A 12,281-nucleotide genomic window follows, 5' to 3' on the forward strand; every position below is an offset into this window, starting at 1 on the left:
CTTTCCATTTTAAGCCCTTTTATAAATGGCACTCCTGCAGTGTTCTAGAATAATGGGGTTGGATACAGAGCACCTTTATAGTGCTTGAATCACTCTACTGTTCAAACTCTGTCTATTTGAGTACAGTGGCGGTCAAGGGAATTTGAATTGTATCTGTTCAGATTTGCATTGGGATTAAGTGAAATTTTCTTCCGTTACAGGATGGCTGTTGTTGTGAGCCTTTAGCTTCTCCTGCAATGATCCTAACATGAGATCTTGAAGTTTTTGGCTTTCTTTCTGTGAAAAAGAAAATTGTAAGTGGTAATTACAATTGGCGTCATCCTCAGAGACCCCCCAGTGATATACTAAGATAGATGTGGTTCTTAATCCCAGGTTTATTTCTTCCTCAACAAGGCCTGCAATGTGAATTGCATGCCAATGCCGTCGTGACCACTGCTGTGGAGGCGATGATGGCATGTGGCAGAGAAGTAACTGTTTCTCACCTCCTAATAAAAGAGACTCCTTTTTAATCTTTTCAATTTGATTGCATTCCAAAACAGGCCTGTCTGCCCATCTGTCTCTCTTAAAGAAGCCTCCTAAAGGGATTTTAATCATCTGACTCTGGGCTTCTCAGGCAAATAGCTACATCTCTCTCTCTCACTCTCACACGTACTTGCTCGCACACATACACACGCAAACAATTTCCAATTTTCTTTCTTGTACTTACTGTCATAGTCTCACTTGTCTTTTTTTCCTGTCCCTGATACACCATATCATCGCAGCTTCATTGTGCCATATCTGTGCAGCCATTAGGCCCTTCAGTCGCTCTTCAAGTCCCCCTCAGACACATAAAATTCCCCCAACCCTGTCCCTATTAATCCACATGGCTCTAAATTCTTTATTTCCCTTCAAAGGGACAACATGAGCCGTGACATCAATCACGGAAAGCGAATATTTAGCCGGCGCTAATTTCCACCAATAGCCTGGAGACAGGCTTAGCTGACAAAACTCATTCCTGCACCGAACAAAACTGCTTGTGTTGAAACCTCCCCTCCCCCTGATCCCTCCTGCCTTCTGCACAGGCAAAAACAGCATCACAATAAACACAGTTAGCGCTTCTGTTACTCCCCCTTGATTTAGGCTTATCAAATGAATGTGCACCATAGAGGGATACCCTTTGACAATACATAATGGCTCCATTCTGCATGAAATGGTTTGGTAATACCAGTCGAGTGTGGCAAACGGCTTTACCCGGTGCCACTACAAGAACAGCTGCTGTGTTCTTAACTGGGCAAGCGCGCCACACTGCTTCACCCTTGAGGTTGTTTGAATCGGGTGAGTGGTTTCTTTTTGCCGGTTCCCAGACCCCATTCACAGTACTTAGTTTCGCACTAAGTTCGGTTTGAATGAGTGCACAGTTGCCACGAGATGGGTCCTATAAACCATTTGACCTGTTTCCTCATCCCTCTGTGTATGATCGGGAAAATCCCCGAGTGGATTCTGATGAAGTTCCTTTTGGAGGGGAGTGTGCATTGGGGGTGAGTGCATTTTGAGGACACTTCTTTGTATGGCTTGGAGGGGCCCCTTGTGGTACTTCCATATTACCTCCCCTTACACCCAGGGACCTCCTGCTGTACCCTACAGCACAGCCGGACCTATGTCAGTCAGTCAGGTTATCCTAGATCCATAGAGCCCAACATAACAACCCCCATACTACATCTGCCCCCAGTGTTAATGCTTGACTGACATCTTGGGAGTGCCATCAAAGTTGGGCATCGGGCCAATTTGGGCAAGTGGTCACTTAAATCACAAGCCAGTAGCTGTTAGACATTATGGTGCGAACAGGGGGCCATGGTATAATGAGCTCCTATATTGGCCTCATAATGCAGATGTATTGCATATTTAGACAGTCCTTGATGTGTGCTAAGCCTCAGCACTGATAGCCATTAAACTTCATTGATTCATCTCAGCTCTAAATAGGCCTCTTTAGTCCCTGAATCAAAGTGAGTTTGAAAGGAGGGAGAATAGTAAAGCAATTGATTGGTATTGTAAGATTTCCAAGAACCAAATTAATGGTTCTTAAACAAGTCATTACAGTAAAATTATAGATTTTAATTCCAATCCATCAAAACATATTGAGCAATAATTTGTTATATTAGATTTGTGCACTTCTTTGTCTCATTGATTTCAACCTAACACCTTCCCGCAGCCAATGGAAACCTCTCCTATGCTTATTCCACCTGTGCGTTGTGGAAAACGTGTCAGCATGTCAGTTTTATTTGCAAAGAGCCTAAGCTTTTAATCTGAGAACAAAGTGTCCTATCCCGTGGCTTGGTATCTATTGTCTAAATATCTAAATCAGCTATCAGGATTTTAGGCCTTAATAAGAGTTGAACCCAAGCTGATTTTTTTCCATGCAACCGAGAAAGCTGTGGTCACCTTAATTGGCTTTGATTGGTCCATGAACTATTGCCCTTGACCTCTTTTGCTTAATGGCTGAATTAACTAATGCAGCTTGATTTAGTTTTGTTGTAGACCGATGAGATTTTCCTGGTAACAAAACAAAAGAGTCACACCACTACTTATGACTCCATCTGTTCTTTCCAGTATTAGGAGACCCGGCAGTAGATCTCTCTGCATAAGCTCAGCCACTGGTTCATTCATTATTTAGAGCTCTCTCCACTAGGCCCATTGTATTAAAGGGGTATGATTTGAATAGGAAGTAGCTTCCTGGACCTAGGCGTATGATGTGTGTGTTCCTCTGTCATTGTATGTTTCTGTGGGCTTCATCTGTCTGCCTCAGCAAGCCAGGGGGCTGAAAGAGAATTTCCATTTTATGAATATTTAATACATAATAAAGTTTTCAATTTTATTCTATTCAACCCGTAGGGGTAAAAATGTGGCAAAGCCAACCTCAAGGACAGAGCACGGAGTTAAGGTAGGTGATTTGATGGAGGCATAAAAATATGGTTACCATCAGCTCAGTGCCTCATCATCTATTAAAATACACACACAAACATTAATAATAGTTTACCACTACATCTTATAAGTGTTTTATAGCGTCCCTATTTCCCACATCACAAACTCCCCTCATGCTGTATTACTATAGGATCATAGCATTTTCAGGCTGCCCACTGCGTCTGTGGTGACCTGGTATGGCTCTGTGTGAGACACCCAGCTGGGAGTGCCCCTGAATCAACTTGGGATTAGCCCAGGATTGTCTGGGATTACGCGGGGATGGTGGGGGATTAGTAGTGACTGCCTGCTTTGGGGGCGTGAGGGCCATAGGCTGGCCAAATTGCCCCTGACTCAGAGAACCGGAGGCGGATAGAACCACACCCACAGTGGAACCACCTGCAGTCTAAGCTATTCTTAGATTCTAAAACACATGGAGGCACAAACAAGATGACAGAAAAAAAAAGCATGTGGTGAAAAAACATATGCCAAAGAGGCAGTCGCTGTGGTGATGATAATGACGATGATGACGATGATCATAATGTTGATGATGATGATAATGTCGCTATGGCTGGCCACCATCTCAAATCTCTCAAATCTCTCTAGCAGGTGGATTCATCAGATAAAGAGGGTTTGGGATGATGACAAATCCGTCCAAGTTCAATGAGGCGGCTCTTTCCCCATACGGGGATAAATCGAGATTTGAATCAAACAGGTCACATAGAGTTGCAGCTTGAAGTGGTTCAGCTCTGTGAAAGATGCCCCATTTACAACCGGTCATGGCGGAATGGCATGAAAGCTTACATATGTTTTAATTCAGGCGTGCACACAGCTTGATGGGGGATGATTTGGAGTGGTATGATACGTGGATGATCCAGCCAGGGTGAGACAGGGAGTTGGCGCGGCACATAGAGAAGCCGTCAGAAGCAGGGAGCGGGCATCCCCTGCGGACCTGCACTGCCAAGATGAAAGGCTGTTTAGTGTTGGAGCAGCAGCATCAAACAGCCGCCTCCTCTTGCATCCTTTCCCCCATCCCCCACTCTCCCTCCATTTCTCTCTCCAACTCTCTTGACTCTCACCACAATATGATATAGTTCTGCTGTTGCACGTTTACCCGGTTGCCATGGTTACCCAATGCCGGAGGTGTCACAGCAAGATAACCCAAGGAGGCATTCACAGATCACCTGAATTCAGCTCGCCTCCCATTTATGTGTTCTGTGCCGCAATTTGATTTATTTGTTTTCCTGCCGTGCAGTTCCGTGTGAATACAAATAATCCGCAACATAATGGAGATGGTGGAAGTCTGAGTACCCCTCAATCTGAAACAATCTATTGTACCAGTATATTCCCAAACCACGGGAGGTGCTTTTGATTTGATATTTTCCTGCTTCAAAACGGCTCATGCACAACAAAGACCAGAATTGCAACGACAGACTCTGTTGAGCATCAGAAACCTTCAGCATTCAGAAGCCCATGAGATGTAAATGATAATAAAAGAAACCCTATATCCTGGGAATTACTGAGTCGGTGACTATACATGCCGGTGTAGAGGATAATGGGAAAGTAATTGGTGACACACTGTATAATTGAAGGCATAGAGATTGAGTGGAAAATGACTTCTGTTCAAAGAAGTGTGTAAAATAAGAAAAATGAAAATCTAGACAAGTTGAAATATGTAGCACTTAGTGACAAAAGAGAAAGCTGGATCGTGATAAAGACAGAACAAGGGAGGGAAAGGGAGATAGACAGTGAAAGTAGATGTCAGAGTGTGGAATGCATCCATTAGACTTCCTTGCTCCTGGCTCAATCTTGCGATACATCCCCCATTTCTAACTGCAAGAGCGAAAGAGACGGGGCTGGCATTAAGCCAGACTGGCACCAACTTCAAACATACAGTACGCCCAGCCTCAGCGGCTTACATCAGCCCAGCTAAAAGGAGAAGTAGAGAAGGACAGATGGATTGATTGAAATGAAAGTAGGAGGATTGACGTACATACGGAGAGTGTCTCAAGACTGCATCTCGGGTCATTTCAGGTTGGATGAGGCTGACAGGGTCATGCTCCATGCCAGCTGTAGATATCCTTTGAACACGTCTGTGGTTTTGAATTGGTTCTCAATTTTCGGATTTTGACGCTGATTGCCCAGGGGGTTTGAGTATCTACTTCTGTATGTTTTGAATGTCTAATAATAGACATGGAAGTGGCCTGACAATTTGGCACAATTTTGTGACTCAGCTTGTATAGACTGAATGGTTTATAAGTGATACTGGCAGCTGTGGTTGGGTTAGGGTCGGAAATTCTTATTTTCCTATATATTAAAATGTATATTTTGTGTGAATCTTGCGCAAATTTCACTCATTTAAAGTGTTGAATTGCTGTGGGATATATTGCACTTTAATTTTAGTTTCTCATACCCTCTCTTTCTTTTATCTATTTTCAGAATTCCATTCGACACAATCTATCCCTCCACACACGCTTTATCCGGGTGCAAAATGAGGGGACGGGAAAGAGTTCCTGGTGGATGCTGAACCCAGATGGAGGGAAAATGGGAAAAGCTCCCCGGCGACGGGCAGTCTCCATGGACAACAGTACTAAATACCTAAAAAGCAAAGGCCGCATCAGAGGCAAGCGGGTTGGACGTCCTGGGATTGGAGCAGGATCTGCTGTGGTGGGGCTTCAGAGCTCCCCAGACCATAGCAGCCCATCACGGAAAGGCCTGCCAGGAACAGGAGGTGCAACTGGAACAGATGGAGAGTTTGACGCTTGGACAGACCTCCATTCCAGGGCTAGTTCCTCAGCTTCTACTCTGAGTGGGCGTCTGTCACCCATTCTCGCTGAGGGAGAGCCAGAGGAACCAGAGGAGGGTGTCCTGTCCTGTTCCACCTCCCCGCACCTCTACCCCTCCCCAACTAGTGCCCGGTCTCCAACCATGGGGGCAGGGACTCACTGTCCTCCCCTCGAGCAGCTGCCTCAGCTGGCTAACCTGACAGGTGCCATCAGTCTGGATGAACAGATGATGGAGGATGGTTATCTTCCTCATCGTCCACAGCAGCAGCAGCAGCAGCATCAGCAGCATCCAGCCGTTGGTAGACATAAGCACCAGACTCCTGTCTATCACTACAATTCTGGAGTGAAGGGACAGAGCTCCTACAGTGCAGGCATCTATGGGGCGACGGGCATGGGGATGCTGCGTCACCACTCACCAATGCAGACAATTCAGGAGAACAAACCAGCCAGTTTCTCTGGAACAATGCGGACATACTCCAGTACCAATGCCCTGCAGAGTCTATTAACAGGAGGGGCAGCAGGGCAGCAATACTGTTCCAAGGACATGATGCTGGGACAGGAGAGGGAAAGACATCCTATGATGGGTCAAGCTAGTAATGGAGTTGGCTCCAACCATCACAGCCACCACCCAAGCCACCACAATGGCCACAGCCACAATGGACCTCATAGTCACAGCTCAGCTCTTAGCCATAACAGAACTCACAGCCATGCTAGCCATAATCACAACAATGTAACCAATCACAACCACAACTCACCTCACAGTCTCACTCACAATGGACACACCCTCAGCCAGAGCCATAACCACACACCGCCCCGGGCTGCGGCCTTGACCCCACGTGGCCACAACAATCCATTGCAGACCTACAACCCCAAATCTCCATACCTGTACAGCCCCCCATCACATGCCCACCTCCCTGCTTCCACTACACTCCCCCCAAATCCAGCTGGTATGCTTGGTATACCCCAGGACTCCTGTCATGTGGCCACTGCCCCACACCCACGTCACAACCATTACTCAGACCCGCAACATCAAGGTATGACAAACGGACTGTATCACCCTGGCCAAGGAATGGGCAATGGTACCATTGGTAGCAACTATCATAGCTATCACCAACCACACCCCCATGACAGACTACCTGCTGACCTTGACATTGATATGTTCCATGGTAGCTTGGACTGTGATGTGGAGTCCATCCTCCTCCATGACATTATGGACTCTGGGGAGGAGATGGACTTTAACTTTGACTGCTCCTTAGCCCAGGGAGTGGGCATTGGCATGGGAATGGGTATGGGCGTGACCATGGGCATGGGGATGGGAATGAGTGGACTGGCTGGTCCACAGCAAGCCCATAGCAACCAGAGCTGGGTGCCTGGCTAAAGTCTAAAACAACACATTCTACCCTCAGAAAGAACTACCCTGCCCATGAAGCACTGTGCTCAACTGTGACATCCCCGACTTCTCACAAAGACTACAGGACCAACACTCCCATGTCCTTTGGTTGTCTTGACAATTCCTCTGTCACCCCTCCTCTTTTGATCCCACTCTCCCCAAGAGATCTAGTTAACATGTCACATTAAGTTTTTCCTTATATCAGCTATACTGTGATGACAATCTCTCAGCTGTGCTTGCCCAACATCACTTCTCATCTACCATGAGAACTGAACTCTGAATGCACTTTATCGCAAGTGGGTCACATCTCGCAGTGCAATGGCTTCACAGAGCAGCTCAGACAGAGCTTGGCATGTTTTGTAAGGTGGCTGCAGCATTTGACAGGAACAAATGAGGAAATCATAAGCTCCGCTGACAAAGTGTCAGAACTAGGCATCGAATTAAAATTGGAATTCTGATAAGCTGTCATTATCAGTTTTTTTTTGTTTTTGTTTTTTTGGTTATTTTGAATTTTTTGGAGTGAATCTTGTATTTTCTAATCTGCTACTTCTTCCAAAGTTCTTCCAAAATTTGAAAGATGAATGAAATATATTTTATTTAAGATTAGTTGAGATGTATGGAAAATTGGTCCCAGATTCTTTCATATTTCCAGACGTTCCAATTATTTATCTTACATCAGCAGCCGTGTTATTTATAGCCTCACGCATTTAGTCCTTGGTGCTTTGACTTCTCTCTTGGATGTAACATTTTGTTAATGGCCTTTTGCTATTGGTTAGAGAATATTGTCACTATGACGTTAAATGGATTCTATCATTAGTGTCTAGCAAGCAATTTGGTGAATTAAAATGTCATATCACCTTGCCTCACCTGGGCTTCTAGTACCAGTTTTCTCTCTGTTTCTCTGCTTCCACATACCCTCCCCTTCTCTCTGCCTGCCACTGGAGACAAAGTGACCATTCCTCACACTGAGCCATTAATGTAGCTTGATTGAAATTCAGCATCTTGCTTTTAATCTCCAAAGTGATGTGGCAGCGATGTGTCATTATTGAGAATCTAACGCGTTGTCCTTCCATCTCTCACCCTGGCTGCCCCGGCCACCGCTCTCCTCTGTAACTTAATGCGCCAAGAAAGTGAGACAAAATGGTGATTAACGCCAAGTCACTCTGCCTGCTGTCCTGCTCTGAGAAGGGCCAATGTCACTGTCCACTTGCCTGTTCCAAGTGGGTACAAAAAACAAAGATGGAGACAAGGATGGAACAAAGGCCTGTTGTTGCAGTGGGATCAATCATCGGCCTCAGTTTCAATGCTCTTTAGATGTGTGTCTGAAAACAGATGGTGTAGTCACCTTGTAAATCATCTCCATAATCTGTATTTTGTTCCCTTGTTCTCATGTTTGCAGTGCTTACTGTACCCTGAACTTCACAAATTCACAAATATGTGCAAAGGGAGAGTTTTAAGGATAAAACAATCAACCAATCTGAGTGGCATGAGTCTAAACAGGATTTTATTGCCCCACAGCCATCCACATCCAGTTTTTGTGTGTTTATTCTGTTGTCTTGTAGTTGTTGTTGTATTGTTGAAATTCTAAGGAACAATGAGGACAGTGCTGAAATATCCACAGTGTAAGGATAAAATCCATTGGTGAAACGATGTTGGTAGTGCAGTATGACCTTCCTAAGCTCCAATACCATGCACCCCTCCCATACTGTATGTGCTCTGCCCAGTTGTTTAAGTGTTTGTGAATGGGGGGAGTCTGAAACTTGTTTCCTCACGGCCTTGAGAGAGAAAAAAAGAGGACACCCCTATCCTCTAGTTCCCTCAAGGAGACTCTCCGCATTTGGTCTGTACCAATGCGGCACACAAAAGAAAAGGTGGGGGATAAGGGTGGGGTGGGGGTTATTGTTACAGCCAAAGGTCAAGCATGGCACAGACTATCAGACCCATTACCGAGGTAAATACCTTTATTTCAGGGCTTTTAGCCGCGCTGGTTCCAGTTAATTGCTGTGTGGAAAATGCGTGGAATTTTATAAGAAACTGGGCCTCATAAAGCAGTTATGTTATATTCTATGCTACAGACATTTAGCAATGCCCTGCTATTGGAAAGAGAGCTATATATGATGTCTAATTTTCTTATATTTATTTATGAAAGAGATTGGTCTTTGTCACTCCTAAATGTGGTAGTAGTCAACTCCTGTCCCTTCCTCTTTTTTTCTCTGTTTTTTTTAAGATGTCACTCTCCCGTCGCCCCTTTTACTGACTTTTATTTTGTACAAAATCTATATATTAAAAATATTGTATAATAGTTTTTAAAATCTCAAAGGAATATCAGTTTTGTTGTCTATTTCTTTTTTAAGAGAATGTATCTGATCATTTGGTGACTGTTAAATAAATGAAATTAAAAGAAAAATCCGTCTGTTGTAAAATTGAGACATGGAGACGTGTGTGTGTGCGTGTGTGTGTGTGTGAACAGAAAAGGGGGAGGGAAAAATCTTAACATGTAAAGGAAAGCATTACTTTTGCTGCTCGAGAACGCATGACAAAGATGTCAGAGATGAGGTTAATTTCATTGTATGTGAGTGAGATGTAATTACTGATAGACAAAACAAGGAGGCAACCAGACAGTCAGACAGACTTGCCAGCATTGAAGAAATAGGTGTGTTTACTGTGTGTGAGCGTGTGTGTCATAAGGCTTGTTATGGCCCACGAAGCAGTATACCTTGGCCACAGCTGTCCCTGGTCCCATTGGAGGCGTTTTCACAGGAGGAGTGTGCAGCTCTAGAGCGCCATACTGCCAGGCCCCAGGGGAGCCCCCGCCTCTACACATACTCTTTAGACTTTTACACACACACATGCGCACGCGCGCACTGCATGTTCATGTTCACACACACATTTGAAAGTGCCACAAATTCACACGTTTCCACAAAGAAGTGCACGCTGCAGTTATGAAACCATACACGCAGACATAGACTCTCATTCTCTCACTTAGTACTCTCACTTAGAACAGTTTTAATTGACTCCACTTGGCAAAGCCTCTCTGTAGGGAAAAAAAGTGAGAAGCAGAGAGAAGGAGAAAAAATATAGGTGTGGAGGGAAGAGACCAAGGAGCTTGTAGCGAAAGATACCTGTCGGAAAAACGAGCACAAAAAAAAAAAAATTGATTTTGTTATCACGGTTAGAGATCTGATGTGCTCAGACATGGTTCTGTAACTTTATAAGAGGTTTCATAATCTCACAATTAGACCAAACTGAGTGTGATTGAGTGTAACTGAGACTGAGCGCCTGGCATAAGGCCCGAGTCTCACTCTTCTCTGCCTATCTCCTGAGAGACAGAGGGAGTTTGGGGCAGACAGGATGGCGGTCCGGTCCAGGTGCGATGCCTCGGGGAGGTTCTGCTCTTCTGTTCCTCATTATCAGAGAGAGAGAGAGAGAGGGAGAGAAGCTGCGTTACAGTGTCATTATTCATCCACTCAAGCATCTGGGAGCAGGTCCCTCCTTACTCGGTGTACTGATATTGTTGTAGAGACCGCCCTTGGAGCTAAAGGCTGGCTGGGGACACTGCTAACTGCTAACAGACAGACCCACCCAGGCAAGCCTCCCGGGTACAGATGTCCTTGAGTGCTTATGAGGATTCAGCACTTCTCACTTTCTGACTGAGCTGCAAAGTAGAAAACTGCTATATCTCCAAAAATCCAATAGTTCATGGAAATTCTTAATTCGCCACTAGTGTGAAGTTGGAATAATCTTGGCTAAATATATATTTCAACGATCAGTCATTACCAGGATTTCATTTCTCCAAACATAAGTTCACAGACAAGTGATTAAAAGATGTTGAATTTTCCACAACAGCAGACGAGAAAAACAAGCCAGGCCTTGCACATTACTTTTACTGTAGCATGTTGTGGTGCTGTCCTGAGGATCCCCAAAATAATCCACCAAATGGACTCCATATGGGGAAAGAGTTCAGAGAGGACACGAAAAAGACCACCAGGAGAAGGCTGCTGGCTGAGCCGTAGAACGTGGGGATGACATGTTGTATTTTGAAGCCAAAGCCAACTCATTTCTGCAAGATCACAGTCCGGCTCAGGCTCAAGTAAAGAATGAGGATGTTTGAAAGCCGCAAATACATTTAGAAGAATTTAAAAAGCGCAATTTGCTTGAGTCTCCTTGTTTGCTAAGGCCATGTACGGTCTTTGTGCTCAGCACTTCTAAGATCCTTTTGAAAGTATCACTTGGCCTGAAGTTGAGAGACAGCCATCGTTTACTGGAGGAAAAGGGTCTTAGACTTGTTTCTTTCCTTTTTTTTTTTAAGGATTTATTTTGGAAGATTTTCACCTTTATTGGATAGCTGATAGTCTAAGGAAAGACAAGAAACAAGCAGAGAGATCGAGCAGTATGACATTCAATAAATTATGTTGCACACACCAAAACTATTAGGTCACACGATGCCTTAGGACACGATTTCTTTATGAGGTGGTGTCCCATTAAATGTTAAGCGAGAATTCCAACAGATGCATGGAGAGATTTTCACAATATAAAAGGGCTTTGTCAGTTGTTTTTATTTTCTGCTTTCATTTTCACTGTCAAAGGCAGAGACAGGATCAAGAATGTAGTCAAAGACGAGGTGTTGAAATGGCGAACAACCTCTTTGGGGGTTGAACCAAAGCACGGAGGTGATGTTAGACGAGGTTGTCACATAGGCCTCTGAGAATTATGTGTTGTAAACGGAGTGAAACACTGTGGGACTGCAGAGACATGGCAAAAGCAAGACGACAAACTGGCATAATGGGCATAAGCCTTTCAGTCAGTGCAACCCATTTGCATGTTCTGTTTCACTAAGAATTAAATTAAATGCACAGACAAAAAAAGAGACATAAAATGGCACGGTGTACAAACATTATTTTATTTAAATTTGTTCCAGCAGCTCGGAAAAACCATAAAATAATTCACCATTTAGTTTGAAGGCTTTATAAACAACACCATAGACGGGCCTTTGCATTACTTCAGATGGCTTTAATTTTCCTCACACTGATGTAAACAAACCTTAACAGCAGCAGCAAACATTAATAACTTGGATTCAGTTGTTGTCTTATGTCTCTGTATTAAAGGAGCTGCCAATCATTATAGAAGCAATAGGAGTTTTCCGCCCCATGTGCTGTTAGTTGTGAAGCCTC

The 12,281-nt window shown here is 44.4% G+C and overlaps 1 protein-coding gene across 1 annotated transcript in view; it reads left to right on the forward strand.

Moving 5' to 3' along the window:
* The window catches only part of LOC125015699 (forkhead box protein O3-like), a 29,221-nt gene extending 19,710 nt beyond the window's left edge, over positions 1–9,511 (forward strand). The window contains exon 2 of the mRNA XM_047597606.1: positions 5,374–9,511. Coding sequence (XP_047453562.1) covers positions 5,374–7,098 — 1,725 coding nt within the window. The 3' untranslated portion in view covers positions 7,099–9,511. The remainder of the gene's footprint in view (positions 1–5,373) is intronic.
* The last annotated feature ends 2,770 nt before the right edge of the window (positions 9,512–12,281 follow it).

Source organism: Mugil cephalus, chromosome 11, assembly GCF_022458985.1.
Source record: "Mugil cephalus isolate CIBA_MC_2020 chromosome 11, CIBA_Mcephalus_1.1, whole genome shotgun sequence".
Taxonomy (NCBI): Eukaryota; Metazoa; Chordata; class Actinopteri; order Mugiliformes; family Mugilidae; genus Mugil; species Mugil cephalus.